This window comes from Protopterus annectens, chromosome 5.part1 (assembly GCF_019279795.1).
Source record: "Protopterus annectens isolate FY-2018-M chromosome 5.part1, PAN1.0, whole genome shotgun sequence".
Classification (NCBI taxonomy): domain Eukaryota; kingdom Metazoa; phylum Chordata; order Ceratodontiformes; family Protopteridae; genus Protopterus; species Protopterus annectens.
The window spans coordinates 436,606,041-436,629,686 of NC_056736.1; the positions used below are offsets into that span (position 1 = coordinate 436,606,041).

Sequence of the window (23,646 nt, forward strand, 5' to 3'; positions counted from 1 at the left end):
TTTTCATATTATGTTAAGGCTTATGGACAATAATCAGGTCACTGCACTGCATTTGAGTCTTTAAAATTTCTGCTGAGGTACTTCCAACCATTACTACATGGGGAGTTAACTATATGGGTGTACTATCAACTTATCCAGTTGTGTACATTTCTGAGTTTTAACTATTCTAAAGAAAATATTTAGTAGCACTTAATGAGATTCTGGATATTTAATACAGTGGTACACAAAATTTGAGAATACCCCCCCGCTGTAGAAGGGAACAGTAGCCCAAAAAAACTAACAGGCCAAAAAAAAAAGCTGTAAAGATGATAAGAGTGGACTACTCAGGAGAAGAAAGAAATTATGCGTTGTTACTATTATGCAAGAAGCCCATAATTTCCAGACAAAAGATATTCAAAAAGATTAAGAGAGAAATTAGAGGAAAGAAAAATCCTTGCACAAGAAAAACTGTCAAAAGCATCAAATGCAAATTTGCAGTCATTAACACAACAGATTTATGAAAAACATTATATAGCTCAAGAACACTGGGCCATTTAGAAAAAGAAGCAACCCAGGAAATGCAAAAATAAAAACAATAAAAAAGAAACATGGAAATGAGAAAAAGAGAGACCAGATATAGTATAATATTTATGCAAAGGAAAAAGCCAAACTAAATCAATACAAAAAAGCAGCTCCAAAGATATTTGAAGAGAAATACAGAAAAGGTATCCAGATATGGAAAATTTTACAATACAAAAAATAAGAAAACAAAGGGGGGAAGTAGAAAAGAGGATTAGTAATGGAGAAGTTAAAGAAACAGAAACTTAAGTTATGGATTACCTGCAAAGTGAAGGATTTAGTGTAGAAAATCCAACTATGGTAATATCAGAACGTGATGGAACAGTGAATCCCCAAAATATGGTAAAACAGGTGGAAGTGGAACAAGACGCTTCTGATCAGCTGCCACATGAAAATACTGTGAAGCCTTCAGTAGGAAACCAGTAGAAAAGTTCAGCTGAGAGCTGCACAACAAGGGAAGGTACAGGAAATGGAGGCAACTATGACATAGTCAATGCTGTGGACTGACAGGCCAGCGAGTTCCCATCAGAAAAAGCAACAGATGAGATAGGATGCAGCTGAAGAGAATATGTTACAGGAAGATGTTCTGGAACTTTCTGTACAATGCCTGCAGGAAAGAGAGAATAAATAATATGCCCTCAGTTTAGAAGAAAAAGATCTAAGGGAAGAGTTGCTTGATTTAATATAGATGGACAGACATATTAAGATTGATGAAAGAAATAGCCTACAGAAGATCAATAAGCCAGGAAATATTAGAAATCTGACAAAAATGAACCCAACAATCAAGCATACTAACAGAAATTCATGTGATATAACAGAAGTAAACAGAATACATTAATGTACGGCAAAATTAATAACAGATAAAAGTTTTACCACAAAAAAACAGGGCAATAAGGCAAAGGAAGTGAAGAAATGAAATGCCATCATGGAAGTATCTCAAATACAGAAAACTAGAAAGCAATTAAGACAAGAAGTGTCACTAATAGATGAGGGATTGGAACAAAAATAATTAGAAAGACAGATGCGATAAAAGCAATGCTTAGTATCGCAACAAACCAGGATCTATCATTCACTATTGCAAATAATAAACGAAAGATATCAGCACAGCCAGAAAAAGTTAGAAAACATGCAGATAAAAATAAAGGAAAAGTATAAAATAAGCAAGTCATTGATGAAGCAAAAAGTTTTACAGAGAATTGGGAAACAAAGCAAAAGGAACAGAAAGTCCAACAAAAGAAAAAGAAATAGACACATTTTGGAGAAATATCTACGAAAACCCTGTGGAACATAAAGATGCTGAATGGAGAGAAAAAAAACACTATGACGTTCAAATGTAGAGTATATGAAATGGGTTTAAACAACAGCCAGAGAAATTGAAACAAAATTAAGAAAAGCTCCTAAATGGAAAACCGCAGGCCCAGAGGCAGTACCTAACTTTTGGCTAAAAGTATTAATGTCTTTAAACAAAGGTTTAGCCTTGAGTAAGAACTACTTACATGTGCACCTCGAACAGACACCAACCTGGTTAACAACAGGAAAAACAATATTCCCCCTTAAGAGTGAACCTGCAAGCTATCCTATAATCTACAGACTAATAACTTGTCTTCTGACGATGTACAAACTATATACTGGAATTGATGCTGACAGAGTTTATAGCCATTTAGAATAAAACCCAATCATGGCAATAGAACAAAAGGGTAACAAAAGAAAGGCATATGGAACAAAGTATAATTTATTGTTAAATAAAGCCATAATGGAAAACTGTAAAAAGGAAAAGAATCTAAATATGGCATGGACAGATTACAAAAAAGCACATGACAGCATCCCACAGCCATGGATAAAGGAGTGCTTACAGATATATAAGATACAGCCTACATTGATCAATTACATTACAATGACCATGAAACAGTGGCAAACTACTTTGCAGTTAAGCCATGAAAAAGGACAAATTATTATCCCAGGGATAAAAATTTAAAGGGGGATATTCCACAGTGACTCTGTCACCACTGCTCTTTTATATTCTCCTTAACTCTTCAAGCTGTTTACTTAACAGATTAGGTCACGGTGACAATTTGGTTCCCAGACAACAATAAAGTAAAAAGACTTATCTTCTTTATATGGATAATTTAAAACCATATAATTCATCAGACGAGGAGCTGAAATCACAAGTGGAAGTAGTCAAAACTTTTTCAGATAATACTAGAATGTCATTTGGTCTTGATAAATGTGCAAACACAACATTTAATGCAGAAGAGCTGTAGCACCAAGAAAATATCAGTCGTGGGACAGGAGTGTGACACAAGGGAACTTGAGCAGGAGGGAGTGTATAAATATTTGGGAACTGATGAAGGACTGATAATAAAACATGAACAAATGTGAGCAAAACTCAATAAAGAATATTTTAGAACACTAGAATTAAAATGAAAAACAGCCCTGACCTATAGGAACAATGTCTAAGCTATAAGTCAATTTGCTCTCCCTGTTCTACAGTTTTGGGGTGACTGGCTGGCTCCAAAAGGTATTGGATCAGTTGCACAGGAAAACAAGAAAAATGCTTCACACTTATCAAATGACATATAAAAATCAGTGTGCACCAAGATTATATATTTATTGTTCTGAAGGAGGTATGGGCTTCCTTGAAATTGATTACACGTAGAGATCTGTAATCGTAGGAATGCATACATATCGGCTGACTTCGTCAATTGCAAATACAGTGCAAGTTTTGAAACATGAAGAGAACAAATCTTAGGTGACTTTCCTGCTTAGTTTAGCAAAAGCAAATTGTTGTGAAGCAGGTAAAGAAATCAAACCAGAGGTAGATAAAAATCCAGCAGCAACTGAATGTGCCAATAAACAAATGAAAGAATATAAGGAGAAGGATCCGATGAGAAGGCAAGAAATGTGGAAAAGGTATAAATATAGTTGCAAGTACAGAGAACACCTGGAGCAACCTCATGTAGATCAGGATCTGACACAAGAATGGTTAAGAAGAGGTGAATTTAAACCAAAAGATGAAAGGTTAATATTAGTGGCCCAGGATAGCTGACTATGTACACACTGGTTTACAAAGTCCACTGAACATGTAAGAGAAAAGTACAGTTTTGTACCTACCATAAATGTAGATGTCCGATAGATATGCAACTGCAGTCATAACATGTGGGTTGTCCTGCCTCAGGCAGCCTTCGGTCGGCCGGATTCCAAAGTCTGGGTCCGACGTCGGCTGATGTCGCATTTCTCTCCGACGTCAGTGCGGCTGGAGTACATAAGCATCAGCCGACGCCATTTTCTTCAGTGTTTCTTGCCCCAGATGCCAGGTGCCCTCCAAGGAAGGCTGTAATCAATTTGGAAGGAGAAAAAACAGGATTCCAAACACATAAATAAGCAATAAACAGATACACTATAACAGATATCCCCAGCTAAGAGGAACAGGGATAGGAGTGGACCCAAGGCATAGAGGGGTATGGAGGGAGGGAAAATCCGACTGCAGTTGCATATCTATTGGACATTTATGGTAGGTACAAAACTGTACTATGTCCTTCAAGAATGCAACTGCAGTCATAACATGTGGGTAGAATACCATAGCTTAGCTGGGGGAGGAGGAATGCTCTAGGGAAGAGATGGTGTGGCAATCAAACCCTGCAGGACTGCCGAAGCAAAGCCTGCTCTGGATCTGGAGTATAGAGGGAGATTGTAGTGTTTGGAGAATGTATGCACGGAGCTCCATGTAGCAGCTTCTAGAATGTCCTTTGTAGGCACCCTTCAAGAATGCTGTAGAGGTGGCTGTAGCTCTGGTGGAGTGTGGTCTGACATTGGCTGGAACAGTCTTCCCATGGAAGGAATAACAAAATCTGATGCAATGTCCAATCCATTTTGAAATAGTCTATTTTGAAATTGCTTTTCCTTGTACTCCAGGGGCGTAAGCTACAAAAAGTTGATCAGACTTCCTACTGGAATAGACTGTATTCTGAGGAAGTTCGTAAGGACGAAACCTAGGTCAACAATAAAGCAGTGTTCGGGCAAAGGTGGTTCCGGAGTTTTTTCTACAGTTTTTTGCATTGGTTAGTTATTACCAGGTTGGTTCGTTCTCTTGTGGATATCTGTTCATCTCCTTATTGGCAAAATATCGGCCTTATCTTGCTTTTGTACTACAAGTTATAGTGGTATTGGTTCCTGGTTATGGCAAGCGAGAGTGGTTCGATGGATGTCGGGGGTATGTTGCAGCAAATCCAAGAAACTTTGAAAGAACATTCGGCTCTTATACAACAACTTTTAACAAGAGACAATGTGCATTCCACGCAAACGGGGAACAGTTTGGGGTTCCCGTTGACACAACCAACACCACCTATAGTACCGGATACGAACACTCAAGGTAACACAGAATGCAGTGGAAAGGAACTTTTGGTACAAGATATAAACAGTTGGAAAAATCAACAATATTCCTTTTCAGTTGGTTTAACTAAACAACATGTAATAACGGAAGTTACACACAATACAAAACCATTGGAAAGTATGCTTAAAACCTTTGAGAAAAAACTTTTTAAAGTCAAACGGCTTCAATTAGAAAATAGCTATCTACAACGGAATATGGAACTGGGTATCATTCCGAAAGGTCTGCGGCTTTGGAGGTACCCGAATGGTTGCACTGATAATATACATATGCTTAAAGATCTACATGCACTATTTGACAATTGTGGTACTCAATTGATGCAAATTATTGTCAAATACAATGACATTCACATATCAGAACTTTTTGATCAATTAGAAGCACTCAATAATCATATATCTCAAGATCCATCATTTGAGAAAGTATATGAGCAATATGCATACATTACCACAGATGTTACTAAATGTTGCGATACCATCTTTAAGAAAAAAAGTAACAAAATCCAACGGGACTTACAAACTTATGCTCAACAACAAGCATATCCAAAGTCAATGAATTCAAGTAGCAGTAACCATGGTAATGGAGCAACAAGACAAGATTCGACCAATCAATATGACGTCAACCCACCGGTAGAGGGAGATGACGAAGACACCCGGATGGAAGGCGAAGAACACACGGAAGAGGGCGGAAGATGGGTAGATCGGTTACGACAACAAGGTGACACACAGAATCAGCGGGAATTTCAGAAAACAGGTGCCAGACCAAAACAGACTTTTTTGGGGCCATCGATTGGCAAAAAGCGGAGGAATTAACAACGGACATTGGGACAGTTGTGGGAGCACAGCTCAGTGTGCACGGTCTTGTTTCAACAGATGCATCTTCGGTAGCGGAGGACTTTCTATTACCGCACACAACTCCCAGTAAGTCCCGTATTGATCATCATCATATAACTGGTTGTATTAAGACAGTTAGCAGTGAGGTTACAGCTTTTTCTGCCGGTAATGTTTATGACATGCAAGCAATGGAAGATGGCAACGATATGGCACAACAATATGATAGTAGTTGTTTGGATATGCAATTAGTTGAAGTGTATGATCATGATGAGAATGACAAAGCATTACTAGAATTAAGTACGTATCAATATGGGCAAAATATTTCAAGTTATGATGCATATGATGGAATAGTAATCAATAGAGAAAAGCAAACTGTAAATATGCCAAACTATTTGCAAAATTCAGTCAATTTTTGTATTAATTTAAACCCAGACAATTATATTATACAAGGTGGGAATTATACACAACCCAGTGATAAAGAAATAATAGTATATTCAAATATGGACAACCTGATAGAACATAATGTGGAATTCTTAAGTCATCCTATGATTATAATGAATGAAAAGCAAGATTATAAGATATATAACTATTCTTCTAAGGATATCACAATAGCACATGCAAATTTATTTTCGAAAGGATTGAATTTTGTCCCATGTATCAAAGGCAATATTGTACAATCCATATTAGATTTAAAATTATTTTCTAGAAAATTAAATTTAAAAGTATACTTTGACAACAATAATGAAGGCAATACAGGGGTACATAATGTGTTCACGAAACCAAGTCTATTCAATCCACCCATGAATGAGGAAATAACTCAATTTGAAAAGAGAACTGAATATGATATTAGACAATTTTATAAAAAATATAGATATAACAAGCACGTCAACATTACAGCAAGTGAAAAGCAGCTTTTGAAAGAAATCCAAAATGATCCAACATTAAGAATTATGAGACCTGACAAAGGTAATGGTATAGTCATTCTAGACTATAACGATTACAGCTTATATATGACCAACATGTTAATGAATAAAACATATGTTGAAATTAGTAGAAACCAAGTACATATAGCATATAAAAGAATTGATACAAAATTAGAAGATATGCTATATCAAGGGGGTATCACTGAGTTAGAATATAACTATTTGAGAAATGAACATCCAGTTATCAGTGGTATCTTCGGAATACCAAAAATTCATAAAGGACTTGATAACTTGGATTTCAGACCCATAGTAGATGGAAGTAGAAGTGTCACATGCAATATAAGCAAATATTTGGATCATTTCTTTAAGGAAAGCATGAAATATTTCAGTTATATCACAAAAGATTCATGGGATTTTTTGAGTAGACTAAATAAAGTAAATATGAAAAAAGAATATGTGTTTATTACAATAGATGTAGTAAGTTTATTTACTACAATACCTCATGATGTGGGCCTTATATGGCTGGAAGAACAACTTTACTCAACAAGGTTATACGAACAAGATCAAATCAATACATTTATAAATTTAATGGAAATTGTGTTGAATAATAATTATATATTCTTCGAAGGTAGTTATTTCCAGCAAGTTAGCGGAGTAGCAATGGGGGCACCTTGTGCCCCCATGTATGCGAATTTAATTATGAGTTACTGGGAACAAAACTATCTATTCACTACAGAATTTCGTGAGCACATTATTATGTATACCAGATATCTAGACGATATTTTCATTATATGGAATAAAAACAATGACATTAATATGTTGGATACATTTTTGGAATATATTAATAATACAGTTAAATTTTTGCAGTTTACTTATAATGTCCAAGAATATAACATTAATTATCTAGACGTGGAAGTAATATATGATAAACAAACAAATAAGTTGAATACAAAAATATATAGAAAACCCACATTTTCAAATGCTTACTTGCACTATGATAGTTGGCACCCTGACCATCAGAAAAAAGCCATAGTGAAGGGGCAGATGGTCAGGGCGGCCAGAATGGTCAGTGAAGAACTTGACTTTATTACAGAAATGAAATACATTATGGAGCTTTTCATTAATAGGGGGTATCCAGAACAATTTTGTGTCCGAATATATGAAGAAATTATCAATAAAAGAAGGAATGGTATTTACACAGCAATTTTAAATACTGGTATAATATCGAATCATAAGTTGGAGAATATGGAGGAAACATTTAATAATAATATCCCATTATATATCATTAAATTTGATGACTGTACCAAATATATAGAAGGTATTATTAAGAAAAATTGGGATTTTTTCATCAATGATAAAATTGGGAGACAAGTATTTTATGGAATAATAAAATTTGTGTACAAAAAAAGCCCTTCTTTCAAAAATATATTGGAACACAAAAGTACAACTGGACAAAGTTTGAGTGCAAGAAAAGGGAATTTTAAATGTGGAGCATGTAAGACATGTAACTATATTCATATTACAGATAATAATGTTACAATTAATGGATGTAATATATTAATATATGGACATTATAACTGTCAAACCACTAATATAGTATATATTGCCTTGTGTCAGCAATGTAATGTATTTTACGTGGGAAAAACGAAAAGAAAATTCAGACAAAGAATTAAAGAACATTTATTGGATATAAAACATCAGAAGAATAGTAATGCTTTAGCAAGACACATTATGGAATTTAAAGATCACACCTTTAAATTTATGGTAGTAACTCAAATTAAACAAGATCTACAGGGAAAGACTACCATATATCATTTGGATATGGAAGAATTAAAATGGCAAATATTGCTCAATGCGTGTATACCTCCGGGTATTAACGAATACATGAGCATTATGCCAGTATTGAAATTAAATAGAATATATAATGTATGATATAGTATGACATTCATTATTCAAGTATCAAATTTATTTATCTACGTATTTACAATTTAATAATTTGCATAAAACATAAATATTATAATAACATAGATCATATATCAATACATATTAGGGATACATATACTTATAATGGTAATAATATATGCAGGGTGCAAAAGCTTTTTGCTTATAAGATTACATCATAACAGCGTATAACTTGATATATATTACATTAATAAATTAATCTGTAGTACAAGAAAATATATACTCGGTAACAACACAGAGTTTACATATACATTTCTTATGGTATACACGGAGTATAATAATAATGCATACGATAATAAAGTATTGATTATATATTATTATAGATTGATCAAATTAATAGCTATATGCAATTTTATAGTATTTTGTAAATTGTATTGTATTAGATTATTTGTATTTGTCTATTTGTAAAGTGCATGAAAGTACAATCTGTATATATATGTGTTTGTTTTTATGAGAGAGAAAAAGTATATAATTATATACATTTTTTTGAATCAATACCATTTCCCTTTTAAGAAAATATGGCGGGAAATTAGGTCATTAATTAATATGATTATTGAATAATCAGTACTGTATAAATAAATGATGTAGAATGGTAGACTGTATTCTGAGGAAGTTCGTAAGGACGAAACCTAGGTCAACAATAAAGCAGTGTTCGGGCAAAGGTGGTTCCGGAGTTTTTTCTACAGTTTTTTGCATTGGTTAGTTATTACCAGGTTGGTTCGTTCTCTTGTGGATATCTGTTCATCTCCTTATTGGCAAAATATCGGCCTTATCTTGCTTTTGTTCCTACTGGTCTTGGTTCTATCCAAGTAGAAGCGAAGTTGTCTGTGAATGTCCAAGGTGTGTAACAGTCTTTCCCCTTTGTTTTCAGGATTGGGGAAGAAAGCAGGTAGATGAATAGCTTGATTTAAAGAAACCCTAGATACCACCTTTGGCATAAAAGTAGGGTTGGTTCTTAAGGAGACTCTGTCTCGGTGAAAGATTATGAATGGTGGTATTGCCATTAGGGCCTGTAGTTCCGAAACCCTTCTTGCTGAGGTAATTGCCAACAGGAAAGGTGTCTTCCATGAGAGGAATTGTAAGTCCACTGAAGCTGCTGGTTCAAAAGGAGGTAGAGTTAGTTTTTCTAGAACAAAGTTGAGGTCCCAAGCTGGCACTGGAGCCCTTCTTGGTGGCTTAATGTTCTTGATTCCCCTAAGGAACTGCCTTAGCAAAGGATGTGAAAACACAGGTGGATCAGTGTTATATCTAGCTGAAATAGCTGAAGCATGTATCTTTATGGAAGAATATGAGAGTCCATTCTGAAGCATATCTGCCAAATATTCCAGGATGAGTGGGATGTTCAATAGTGATGCATCATGACCCTTGCTGGTGCTCCAAATGCTGAATCTCCTCAATTTTGCCAAATAAACCTTTCTGGTGGATGGTCTTCGAGCTTCTGTTAGTATCCGCTGGACTTCCTTGGAGAGAGAAAGATTGAGGTTATTCATGGAATCTCCCAGGCTGTTAGCTGCAGTGTTTGAAGGTTTGGATGCACTGTTTTGAAGTTGTGCTGAGTCAAACGTAGGGGCCATTGGGGAAGGACCCACTTCTTGTTGTGACATATGCTCCATAGTAGCGGGTACCAGTGTTGTCTTGGCCAGTCTGGAGCTATTAGGATCCCTTTGGGTCTCTCTGCTTTGATCTTCAGTAGCACTGTGGTCATCAGTGGCAGAGGTGGGAATGCATATATTTTTAGGGAGTTCCAGTTGAATGAAAGAGCATCTATTTTCCAAGCTTGTGGATGGTATGTCCTTGAACAGAATTTTTGCAGATGATGGTTGAGGTGAGAGGCAAATAGGTCTACTTCTGGCCTGCCCCATATCGAGGTGAGTTGTGTGAAGATCCTTGGGTGTAAGGTCCACTCGTGAGGATCTATGAAATTCCTGCTTAGGCTGTCTGCCAGCACATTGTCTTTGCCTGGAACAAACTGGGATTGGAAGTGTATGTTCAGGCTCAGTGATTTTTCCCAAAGATTCATTGTCAGTCTGCAAAGGGGGTAGGAATGGGTGCCCCCTTGCTTGTTTATGTACCACATCACAGTGGTGATGTCTGTCCGTATCAGTAAATGGCCTTGTTGAAGTTGTTGTCGAAAGGCCTCGATGGCATGCATTACTGCCAGCATTTCTTTTTGGTTTATATGCAGATGTGTTTCCTTTGGAGACCATTGTCCTTGTATGCATCTGCCTTCCATATGCGCCCCCCATCCAATGTCTGAGGCGTCTGTGGTCATGGTCTGTGTTATCTGAGGTTTTTTGAATGACATACCTGTGTTTGCCTGGCTTACCGAGGCCCACCATAGGAATTCCTTTTGTAGGCATGGAATGAGCGGTATGGTTGCCTCTAAGTTGTTGTGCTGAGACCATAGACTTTTTAAGTACCACTGAAGTTTTCTCATGTGTAGTCTTGCTAATGGAACCAGGAGAATGCAGGATGCCATGTAACCCAGGGCCTGTAGGAATCTCCTTGCAGTCATCTGGGTGAGTTTTGCCAAACCCTTGAAATAATGAGTTAACTTCTCTTGCTTGTCTTCTGTCAGGTAAGCCATTTGAGAGGCTGTGTCCAGAATGGCTCCTAAGAAGGTTATTTGCTGGGATGGTTGAAGTCTTGACTTTTGAAAGTTGACTGTGTATCCCAGAGCCTGAAGTAATTGTATGACATAGTTCAGGTTTTTTGTCAACATCAGTTTGTCATCCGCTTGTACAAGGCAGTCGTCCAGGTACAGGTAAATTTGGATCCCCTGGAGCCTGCAATGAGCAATTACTGAAGCCAGGCATTTTGTGAATACTCTGGGCGCAGTAGATAAGCCAAATGGCAATGCTGAGAATTGATAATGCTCTGGCCCTGCAAGAAATCTGAGGTATCTTCTGCAGCTGTGTCTGATAGGGACATGCAGGTATGCCTCCTTGAGGTCCAGAGTAATCAGCCAAGACCCCTTGCCCAGCATGGGAAGGAGTTGCTGTAGAGTCAGCATTCTGAACTTTGGTACTATGAGAAAAGTGTTTAATGCGGACAAGTCCAGTATTGGTCTCCATTGTGTTTCTTTTCTTGGCACAAGGAACAGTCTTGAGTAGAACCCCTGGCCTTGTTCTTGTTGTGGTACTCTTTCTATTGCTTTTATCTGAGCCAGAAGAGAAATTTGCTTGATAGCCTCTGCCCTCTGGTTTTGTGGTAGGTTTGGCATGCCCTTTTTTCTGGGTAAGGAGTGAAAATGGAACCTGTAACCTTGGTCTATAATGTCCAAAATCCATTTGTCTTTTGTCAATCTGTGCCAATTGTCTGAAAACAGAGATAATTTTCCGCCCAAGGGTGCCTCTGTTTGCTCCTTGGTTGGCGGTTGTAGAGGAAAGTGACTGAGATTGTGACTGAGGGGTGGGGGGGGAGACCCCTGTGTCACTTCTTTGGTTTGCTGGCTGCCATTGTCGTCCTCTGTAAGAACCTCTGTATTGTCCTCTTCCTCGGCCATGCCTGGTTTTACCCCTTTGAAATTTTTCAGGGTTAGGAAAGGACCAGTTCTTTGAAGGCAAAGTCCTGCTGAATCTGGGGGGCTGAACCTGGAGGAAATCTTTGACCGTCTGAACTGATTTTGCTTTTTCCTCGATGGATTTTACAAATCTTTAGCATTAGCACCAAAAAACTTGTTCTTTTCCAAGGGTGCATCCAGAAGTTTTGCCTTAACCTGATCTGGTAAAGGTTGTTCTTTTAACCATGCATGTCTACGAATGACTGCCCCTGTCATAGCTGCCCTACATGAAGCTTCCAATGCATCATATCCACACTGCCGAAAGTGATTGCTGACTTGCTGTGAGTTATGTACAGCTTCCTGCAAAGACTTCCTGTCTAAAGGGTCAGGAGAGGCCAAAGTTTTCTGTAAATCATCTAACAGGTAATCCAGATATTGTAACATATGAAAAAGGCAATTCAAAGCTCTCATAGATAAAGTGGTGGAGGTGTACACCTTTTTCCCCCATCTCTCTAATGACCTAGCTTCCCTGTTGGAAGGCAAGGGGTTTTTAGAAGTGGAAGCTGAAACACCTTTAGGTCCCTGAGAAATAGTTTCTAAATCCACAGTATGGGCCCTGAACAAATGGGAATGTGTGTCTGGGACCCTGTAATATCTGTCTGGTTTGGCTGGTGCAGGAGGAAGGGAATCAGGGGTAACACTGGAGTCAGAATATAGATCATCCAAAACATCAAGCACAGGAGGAATAGCTAGGGGCCTGTGCTGGGGCTTTTTAAGGAAGGTTCGAAGGCGCTTTCTGGAATCAGAATATTCCTGGCCTTGCCACTTGAAATGTTTCCTCATGGTATGCAGAACTTCCCCAAAAGAAATATCCTCAGGAGGGGAGGCCGAAGGGATGGAATCCTCTGCATCCGAGTCGTCATAGGTCTGAAAGAGGTCTTCCTGTCCCTCAGAGTGGATAGAGCCCTCAGAGTCTTCATCTGAAGGGATAGGTTCAGAGGGATCAACCCGGGGCCTCTTATCTGGAGGAGGCTGGGATGCTCTCTCAGGATGGGCCTGTGAACCTCTAATCATGGAAATTAAGTCTGCGGCCATAGACATGATTTGTTTCTCAGGAGTAGTTTGAGGCAAGGTTTTTGCTGTAAGGTGCTTAGTTTTGCTGGCTGCCTTAGCCAGAGTGTAGGCCTTAATAGACATGGCCATAGGAGGCCTGGCAGCTCCACGTGCAGGAGTGACCTTATCTACAGCAATGGTCTCTGGCATTTCCTCGGTTTCAGTATCCGGAGGAAAATCTATAACTGGCGTCGGAGTGGTATCTGGTATCGGAGTCATCGGTATTGCGGTGTCGTCGGTTCGGAGCGGTGGAAAAACCGTCTCAGCGGGAACCGGAGCACTCGTGGTAGGTTTTGGCGTGGAGTCGGTGGGAGACGCGGGCCGAGGATGTCGGTCCTGGTCTTTTCGTTTCTTGGGCGTTTGCGATGTCGGAAGCTCGGACGGCATTGTATACGCAAATTTTTCGCCGAAAAAGTCTTCAGCGAACTCCGCCCGGCGCCTGAGAGTGCGCTTGTTGAAGCGAGCACAGGCGACACAGGCCGAGACGTCGTGGTCTGGGCCAAGGCAAGGAAGACAGTAAGAGTGGAAATCCTTATGAGGTATTTGTTTACCACAAGACAGACAATTATTAACTTTTTCAGTAATCTGTGACATCGGCTGAGGCAAGAAAAGGTCCCCAACGGGGTACTTAGCTTTTTTGATGACTTCGGATTCGAAGAGTATAGGAGCTGACCGACCGGCACTTGCGAACCGCTTCTGCTTCGGGCACCGCGTGGCAAGAAAGACTGAAGAAAATGGCGTCGGCTGATGCTTATGTACTCCGGCCGCACTGACATCGGAGAGACCTGAGACGTACCTCCCTGGACTACATGAAAAAAGACATAGAGGAGCTCTCTGATTATGTAGCCCAGGCAGGTATGACCCTAACCCTGAGCAGTATCCTTCCTTCACCAAGAATGATGCCACAATATAGAGACAAGATGATCAGCTTTAACAATTGGCTTAATGTCTGGTGTCATTCAAAGGGGATCCAGTGTCTGTCTGCCTGGGATGACATGCTTGACAAGCCACGCTGCTTCGCAAGGGACGGCTTGCACCTGTCACCCCTGGGATTCGGATATTGGCTAAGGCTCTTGCCAGCCCGATAGTGCCTTTTTAGGCAAGGCTCAAATTCTAAACCTACCACGCTAGAAAACAAAAATGGGAAGAAACTGAGGGTAATGCTGCTCAATGCCAGAAGTCTAAATCTCAAAATGCACGCACTCGAGGCCCTTCTCAGTATGGAGAACATCGATGTCTGTGCTGTAACTGAAACCTGGTTCAAGGCTCCTGAGAGCACCCGGCACTATTAGGTTTTACCTCATATCATGCGTTCGCCCCAAAACCCGGACCACACCACAAAAGGAGGGTGTATCCATATTCATAAAGGATACTCACACCTCCAGGTTGGTGGCAACGCATAAGCTCGGAAACCATCCAGGTGCAACTAACCATAGGCAAAACTGCTCTACAAATTGTAGCATGCTACAGGCCACCCTCTCAAACTCAGGAACCCCACACAGCCTTCCTGAAGACACTGGAGGGTATAAATGTATCTCAAACACCATCATATTGGGTGACTTCAACTACCGAATATAGACTGGGAACATTACTCAAGCCCTAACTTTCTAGCCCAACGGTTCCTGGAGTTCATAAATTCAAATGCCATGGAACAGCTAGTCACTGTTCCCACGAGAGGAGAAAATATACTAGATCTCATTGTCACAAACATGGGGACAAAATGCTCCACACCGAAGTATATCCCTCATTGGTGAGATCTGATCATAAACTAATCTCACTGGAAATCCACATCCGCCCCCACCCCAAGCAAAAGACCGTAGTGAAGAACTTCTCTAAAGCAAACTTCACACTACTCAAGACTGGTGTGGTATCCTTCAAGGCCCCTGAGCCAGAGGAAACCACAACCCAAGCTGCGGAAGCCCTTACAAATGCCTTCTATGAACACCTCCAGGACTGCATGGATCAGGCAATCCCAAATAAAACCAAGACTCTTTCCACAAAGGGCAAACGTCCAGTCTGGTGGACCCCAGCCATTAACAAACTTTACAATAAGAGGAGAAAGCTATTACATGATAGAACAAAATCCATAAAAGGAAGTCACCCCTGATCATTATTAGTAAAAAATACGAGCACTCATAAAATCAACTAAGGCCAATTTTGAGAGAAAAATTGCCATGGATTCAAAGGACAATCATAAGGCCTTTTTCAGCTATGTTAGGAACCTGGGTGGAAACTCCCAGATATGCTCAGAATTAGTCCAAAATGATACAAAAATCACTGAACCCACAGACATTGCCAACATACTGGCAGACAGGTTCAGTGCAAACTTCACCCCTCTCCCCTAAAGGAGAGATAACTATCCCAGCCGAGTGTAGCCTCCCGGACATCTCAAATGCACAGGTGAAAGCTGCTCTCTCTAAAGCTAAAACACAGCATCAATGGGACCGGATGGTGTCCCCGGCTGTGTGCTACACGAGCTAAATGAGGAATTAAACCCGCATTATAAGGCAGCTGTTTAATCTTAGCCTTACCACAGGATACGTGCCCAAGGAGTGGCGTGACGGCAACTGTGGTCCCACTCCACAAAGGCGGTGCCTCACGGACCCTGGTAATTACCGCCCCATAAGCTTAACAAGTCTAGTCTGCAAAGCTATGGAGAGGATCATAATGGAGCTCATAAACAAAGATATAGGGGACTTGCAGACATTGGACCCGACCCAGTTTGGCTTTGTCAAGGGAAGATCATGCCTTTTGAACTTGGTTGACTTCTTGAAACAGTCACCAAGGCCATTGATGAGGAAAGGCAGTCCATACAGCCTACCTTGACCTTGCAAAGGCTTCGACACAATACCCCACTCGGGTATTGTAGAAAAACTTACCAGCTTAAATGTAAACCCATATGTCACAAGATGGGTTGCAAACTGGCTTAAGGACAGAACCCACAGGGTTAGAGTTGCTGGCGCTGTGTCAGACTCCAAGCCGGTCACAAGTGGTGTCCCACAGGGCTCGGTCCTTGGCCCCTATTGTTTGGCATCTACTTCTCAGAAGTACAGGCCAACATGGGAGGACTTTGGCTGACAAAGTTTGCAGGCGACTGCAAACTGGGCCATAGTGGAAAGTGCATCGGACACGGATATCCTTCAGAAGGGACTCACGGAAACAGATAGCTGGTGCCAGAGCCATGGCCTGAAGTTAAACGCCAAAAAATGTATAGTCATACCCTTCGGGAAAAACAAGGTAACCCCAAGCTACCATATAGGTGGCAATCCACTAAGCACAGAAGAGGTTATCAGGGACCTGGGGACCCAGGTTGACAGTGGCCTTTCTTTTGACACTCACATTGCTAAAGTGGTTAGAAAGACCTTCTACATTGCCCACCTGATCATGAAGGGATTCACATCCAGATCTAGTGAGGTCATTGTTCCCCTGTACTCTTCACTTATCAGACCAATGATCGAGTACAATGCTCCATTCGGGATGTATCTCACCCGACATCTGCAGCAATTGGAGAGACCCCAAAAGTTCCCAACCAAAAGGATAAAGGGACTCCAAAATCTGTCATATGCTGCCAGATTGAAGAAACTCCAGCTCTATTCAGTCGCATACCGTCTGCTCAGAGGTGACATGTGCCTGACATACAAGGCCATGTCCAACCCGGAATTAATGGACATGCTCCACCTCAAAAAATCCAAATCCACCAAAACCACTAGAGCAAGCGACTTAAACCTTAGCACGGATATAAATAGGACGTGCTGGAGGGATAGATTTATCACTCAGAGACTCCCTATGCTGTGGAATAAAATCCTGGTCCATGTGAGGCAGAGCACCTCGCTGACTCTGTTCAAGAGAAATCTAGACCTGTGGATGGGAGATCGTAGGTTTACCCCAGGAATCATCTCTGTGTCACTGCTGGACAGAGGCACAACAAACTAATGGGCACAGTATTTTTTCATATAAGGGGTGGCGTAAGCCACAATAATTTGGGCTAGGCTTATAAATGCCTTAGGGCAGATAGCCTAGTATAAACCTATGAACCTATGAAAATGCGACATCAGCCGACGTCGGACCCAGACTTTGGAATCCGGCCGACCGAGGGCTGCCTGAGGCAGGACAACCCACATGTTGACTGCAGTTGCATTCTTGAAGGACATCAGACAAATGCAGGTACTGTAAAACAGAACTGGAAACAGTCGCACATATTGTTGATGGGTGTGATACACTAATGCCCGAGGGCCTGTACACTGAAAGGCATAATAATGTGACAAGACTTGCAATGGAGATTGTGTGAATATTAGAATCTTGAAGTGGCTGAGAAGCATAAGAAATGTGACCCATAAAGTATTATAGAGAATGATGAAGTTTAAATCAAATGGGATCACCCATTACCAACAGTTCAAAAAACAGAAGTGAGAAAAACAGATATAGTAGTCCATGAAAAGAAGACAAAAGTAGCAATGATCACTGAAATTGCTACACCCAGTGATTACAGTGTCATACGTACAGAGAGACACAAAGTCATAAAATACCAGGATTTGCAGACAGAAAAAAGAGCAACGTGGAAGAAGGATACCCAGACAGTTCCAATAGTTGTAGGAGCAACAGGTGTTTTAAAAAATAATTATGAGTCTTATTTAGAGATGCTACCGATACATGCAACTTCATATGATTTACAGGAGGAGTCAATTCTGGCACATTGCGGGTACTGCGAAGAAAAGTTCTGGCTAACATCAAAGACTGAAACAATACTAATTTAATTAACTTTAATCATACTTTGACTTTGGAACAGGGTCCATTCCTGTCATATTACTGGAAACCCAAAAGACTTGGAGAAATTAAACTGACAGAAGCCCTTGACATTCTTGTTTTGAAGGGTTCATCAGTGAATCTGTATGGATGATTATTCATCAGAATGTACAATTATATTCTTACAGATGTGTTTACCTATCTAGGCTACTTTTGTGCATCAGTGTATTTTCAAGGCTGTTTAATATTCTAAACTGCCACGCTACAGCTGTGAACCTGCAAGAACAGCTGACAGTCTGGCTTAGCAGTGTGCAAGTACAGGTACACTTACTTTACGTCATAAGATGTTTCAAAAGATGTTACTGCTTGAATGCACAGCTACCCTTATAATCTAAAAGAGAAAATCTGTATTCTTAAGAGATAATTATCTTTATGATACAGTTGGGTAGAGCTAGACACTTCCAGTCATCATTACGATTCTAACCTAGAAAGTAAATTGAACAATTTACAGTAAATATTTGTATTTGACACCCTCATAGTGCAAAATAAAGAGTATTAATACATATTTATATAACTCTTACCCTTTTCTGGGCAGCAGCACTTTGTGGGACAGCAGGGGCAACGAAGATAACAGCAACAAGCTTGAGGGCAACACTGGCAAACGCAGATGCCAATTAATGAAAACAGAAGCACACCTCCAAGAATGATGAAGATGATGGTTAGCCAATCTATCATATGAAAACAAGAAGTACATTAAGAAGCAGAACCCACAAAAAGAGAAATCTCCATCAGACCTTTTTCTGAAAAAGTAGACATTGTACCCTAGGCATTATGTCATTGTTCTGGACATTTTGAGAGCAAAACATTCTTTATTTTTTACTTAAACATGTACATAGTACAACAGTGCTGTCTGACAATATACAAAGCTCCATCATCTGCTTCATTCTTACACGCTGTAGTTCACTTTCAGTATGCAGTGTTTATCCACTAACTGAATAATCACTTTTTACTTTACATAGAAGCTTTAAGTCTCACAACTAAAGAAGGGCTCCTTCTATCACTTATATCAGCAAAGTTTCTGTAAAACAAACACATACTTTGCCCCAAATGAATGGAAGATGAAATGAAGCTGCATCTAAAGTTTAACTCTTCAATCACCTTTTCTAAAGTTCCAAGCATCACCTACAAATGAAGGAAAGGTATGCAATGGCTGCTGGACAGAAGCTGTAGAACTGAGGATGCAAACACATCAGACTGACATGACAAAAGCAGTAGTACAGCATAACTGTAAATTACACAAGCTAGTACACGCTGCAGCATTACATACTTCTTTTTCTGTAGGTACCAAGCAGTGACCATGACTGCAGTCATGGAAACAGTGAGCATTCTTACAGCAATAATGTAGGTATGTGACCCTTGTGACAACCACTTACAGAACTTTCTGTCTGAAGGATTTAGCACCCAGTGAGCTTTACCACTAACAATTATGCTACTTTTATTTAGTTAGTTTGGTAAATGGGGTACTGATCCAAATGGACTTATTTTAGTCTCAATGACAGCAGACAAGCAAGTTAACAAGATGTATTATAAATGCAAACAAAATGTTCTGTGAGAATAGCACTGAAATCAATAACTAATAATAATGACGCACACAGCACTGAGGGACAACAGGAAGGGATGGCTAAAGTAAGGACAGAGGAACAGGAAGAAGAATGTGAGACAGTGAAGGGAGACAGCACAAAATGATAGCATAGGTAAGATAAGGGCACACAGACATTGTTAGTGTAAATATTAGTCTAGGCACATTAAACGCTAGGATGACAAGGGTGCCTGACTAATGAAGGTGAGACTGGGAGATTAGGTGAACTGTCCAAAGGGAAAGCCATTTGAAAATGGACTCAGACTTGTTATGATGACCTTTAAGCTGAGCATGAAATGATGGGTACAACGTGAGATCTTTGGGAAACCCTCCCTGCTAATCCTAGAGTTTGGGACCGAGAAAGAAAAAGGTATGGTTACTGCAATGAAGTCTGGTTCTGGGCCACTGAAGTGGACCAGAGTGTTTAAGACTTCTTAGACTGTAACTGAGGCACTGTCTGAAGAGTTTGTACAACTGGGATCTACAAAGCAGGTTGGCACATTGTTGAACATGTTTTAAGGAGTGATGCAATGATGATCATTTCCGGGGAGAAGGTAACAAAATGGCAGACAGAGTTACTTATAGTTTGGATGGTGAAGGAGTTTTTTGTTGAATGTTCCTGCAACCAGTGGAAGACCAATTAAACTTGAGTAGTAGAATGCCTTTGCCTATTGCATTCCTGGTTGGTCTGGAGAGAAGGAGGACATTTTATAGGACCAAAATAGGATGGAATTAATTTTCTTCCATATTCATTTTCTTCCATATTTTTTCTAGGTGAAAGTGAAAATTCAGTGTGGGATCAGGCCACATACCAAAGTATTTGAAGGAGATGACTTGATCAATTTCTGCCATTTAAGGGAAATACCAAACAGCATGACTTTAGTTTTGGAAGTGTTCGGCATTAGCTTTTTGTTACTAAGCCATTTGATAAGAGAAAGGAAGTCAACTTGCAGTTGTTGTATAGCTGAAGAGATCAGGAAAGAGTGAAATAAGACCATGTTATCAGCATAATGTAAGAGAGAGAGAGAAGATGGAGGTCAAGTTGTAGTTTAACTACCTGTGGGCCTCCTTTAAAGAGAAGAATGGAAAAAGAGAGGGTCTCCAGAAATTGAACAGAAAAGTACCACTTGGAAAGATCATTTTTAAACCAGGGAACTGTACCTGGGCTAATTCCATTTTCAGTTAGGTGATCTAACAGAATGTTATGGTCAAACAGATTGAAAGCTCTGGTGAGGTCAATAAAGATGGCTTCAGACAGGAGACCTTTGTCCATAACCAGAAGGATGTAAGTGTCCACAGTAAGAAGTGCTCATACCTGCCCAAAAGCCATAATGTTTTGTGGATAATAGATTACATTAGGAGATATAAAAGGTGAGATGACTGTAAACTAATTTTTCAGAGATTTTACCAAGTATGGGAAGAATGGATACGGGACGGAAATCAGTGGTGTGGGATGGGTAAGCTTTTTGGGGGAGGGGTTTAATAATGTCTGTTTTCCAATATCAGACATGATGCTTTGAATTTGGCAGAGATTATAAATGTGAAGAAGGGGTAGAACTATAAAGTGTTTGCACAGGAATAAGAACCAAGGGAAAAGACGGTCAGGACCAGCCAATGAGTCAGTTTTTAGTTCTTTAGTAGTGGTACTACATGTTTATCCTTGATTGCTTTGAAATGGAAAGTGGGAATATTAGGAGAGGAGGTTAGAAGGAGAGAAGGGGGTTACTAATGGAATCAGGGATGAAAAGTGTACTGAAATGGAGGCTGAAACCAGCTGCTGTGAGGTGAAATGAGGAGGAATGGGTGTTAGTTGGATTAGTATGGCCTGTTAGGTGGTTAACTTCTGTCCAGAATTTTTTAGGTGAGTTGAGAAGAGATGAATGATGTTTTTCATAATGTGACATTTATGTTATTTGATTGTCTGTTTAGCTGGATTTCTTAGCTTAGCTTAGTATAGTGTTGCCTGGAGGTTGAGGATGGGTTGCTTTTTCAAGTATGCCAAGCACTGTCCCAGATACTAAGGAGGCATTTGAGTCTATAAGTGAGATGGTTCGTTTTGGGGAGTTTACAGAGCAGTGTGGTTTTAGGAAACAATAAGCCCTAGAGGTTAGTAAGAATTTTTGTGAGCAGAATGCTGCAATGGTTAGGCTCAGTAGAAAAGCAAACAGCAGACCTGTCTAATGAGGCTAGAGCTGTCTTTAGTTTGAGAATGCTGGATTGTGATTTCTTCCAGAATGATATGAGGGATGGACTCTATGTGGTGAGAGATAATGAAGCTGATTGGACAATGGTCACTGAAGGAGGGAGGGTGAATAAGAATTTAGGAAATAATGACAGGATTATTAGTATTAATAATATCAAGAAGTGAGGGATGAGAAGAGTTAGGGTTTGGTCTGGTGGACTCAGTGACTAGTTGTGTAAGCTTGAAGCCATTAAGGATTTACAAGACATTACTCTGATTAGGGCCAAGAAGTTTAGATTGAAGTACCCTAGTAGGAAGAAGTTTTTGAACGTTTCTTTTACTTAGAAGGTAATTTTAAGCAGAAGGGTTTTGAACTTGACTAAGGAGATGGGAGAAGGGAGGCAAGTGACAGCAAGATGAATAGGGAAGTTGTCAGGGGAGGGGGCACACAGAAATAGCCAATTAAGAACACAGTCTGAAGTAGTCTTGCTTTGAGCCAAGACGTGTAAATTTAAATCAGATTTAAAAAGCAGTATGGTTCCACCACCTGGTCTAGAACCAGGTCACCCATAAAGACAACACTCAGAGAAGAAGTGGTAGATGGAAAGATCAGCGAGTTTCAGCCAAGATTCTGTTATAACAATAAGGTCCAGGGTGGTGGAGGGTGAAAAAGCTGTTTAGTTGGTCCGTTTTGTTCTTGATACTGTGGATGTTGAGACACAAGATGAAAGAGATGGACCAGTGTTAGGCTCAATGTTGCTGCACAGCAGCAGGATAAGTGTTATAGGGGTGAATTTATAGAAGAATCTGGGTAGTTTAAGGGAGTGTCATGTAAGGGATGGGTTGGTAGTATAAGCAAATGGTGGATATGACCTGCAATGAAAAGCATGTAAAGGACTGGATGGGGTTGGGGGATGTGCATACTTGGTATATGAATAGGGAAGCTGAATGGAAATTACTGAGAAAAGAGAAATAAGGAATTTTAAGAGATGTATGAGAGGTGTATTTCCACAAAGTAGGTGAGGGAACCCTATTGCTGTGAGTAAAAGAGTAACACAAGAACAGTATGAAAGTGTAAGTGGAGATTAAAAGAATGGAGGACATTTCAAAATAGATGAAATCTCAAGAGGGTTCTTTTTTTTTTTGGGGGGGGGTACAATGAAGAGTCCAAAAAGGTTGAGAGGTGGGGTGAGGGATACAAATGCACTTGGCTGACAGTAATTATGAGAGAGAAGGGTGGCAGCAGGGGGTTATGTATGATTGCTACAGTAGCTATATGCTTTCAGCAAAAGTAGGAGGGGATAAAATATAATAAATTGTGAGTTTGAGGTGTGGCTGAGGAATTAGGGGCAAGAGGGATATGAAGCAGGTAGAAAAACACACTACTATGTGAGTCAATCGGTTTGCAAATTTGCGGAAAACTCAGCACCAATAGAAGAACAGGAAGCCTCCCAAACCAGGTCAAAAATCTTATTCTGAAATTCCTGTGCAATGGAAGCAACTAGCAAACTATGTCAAAACCTACAAGAGAGGGGATGCTTTATAAAGCATGAGCATGACAGGCTGCAGGGAACCAAGTAAAATGTTCAGAAAAAACAATGAGGGAAGGGGGGGTTAGGCAGCCACTTACAGACTCCACCCATAGATCCATTTAAACATACTGCAGTCAGGGAAAGAAGAAAAAAATGCTAACTGACCAGACAATGTCAAGCTGTAACTGTGTTAAAAAGATCTGTTATATAGTTGCTAAAGAAACTCCCCAAAAATTAACCTGCCTATAAAATAGAAAAACACTGTCCTTTGGCTG

At 39.9% G+C, this 23,646-nt stretch overlaps 1 protein-coding gene across 2 annotated transcripts in view; it reads right to left on the bottom strand.

The window, feature by feature from the left end:
• Positions 1 to 23,646, bottom strand: part of ILDR1 (immunoglobulin like domain containing receptor 1) — an 821,920-nt gene that overhangs the window by 137,513 nt on the left and 660,761 nt on the right. The window contains exon 5 of one of the 2 annotated variants that reach the window (XM_044073086.1): positions 18,600 to 18,746. The exons of the other annotated variant lie outside the window; for it this stretch is intronic. Coding sequence (XP_043929021.1) covers positions 18,600 to 18,746 — 147 coding nt within the window. The remainder of the gene's footprint in view (positions 1 to 18,599; positions 18,747 to 23,646) is intronic. 2 annotated transcript variants of the gene reach the window in all.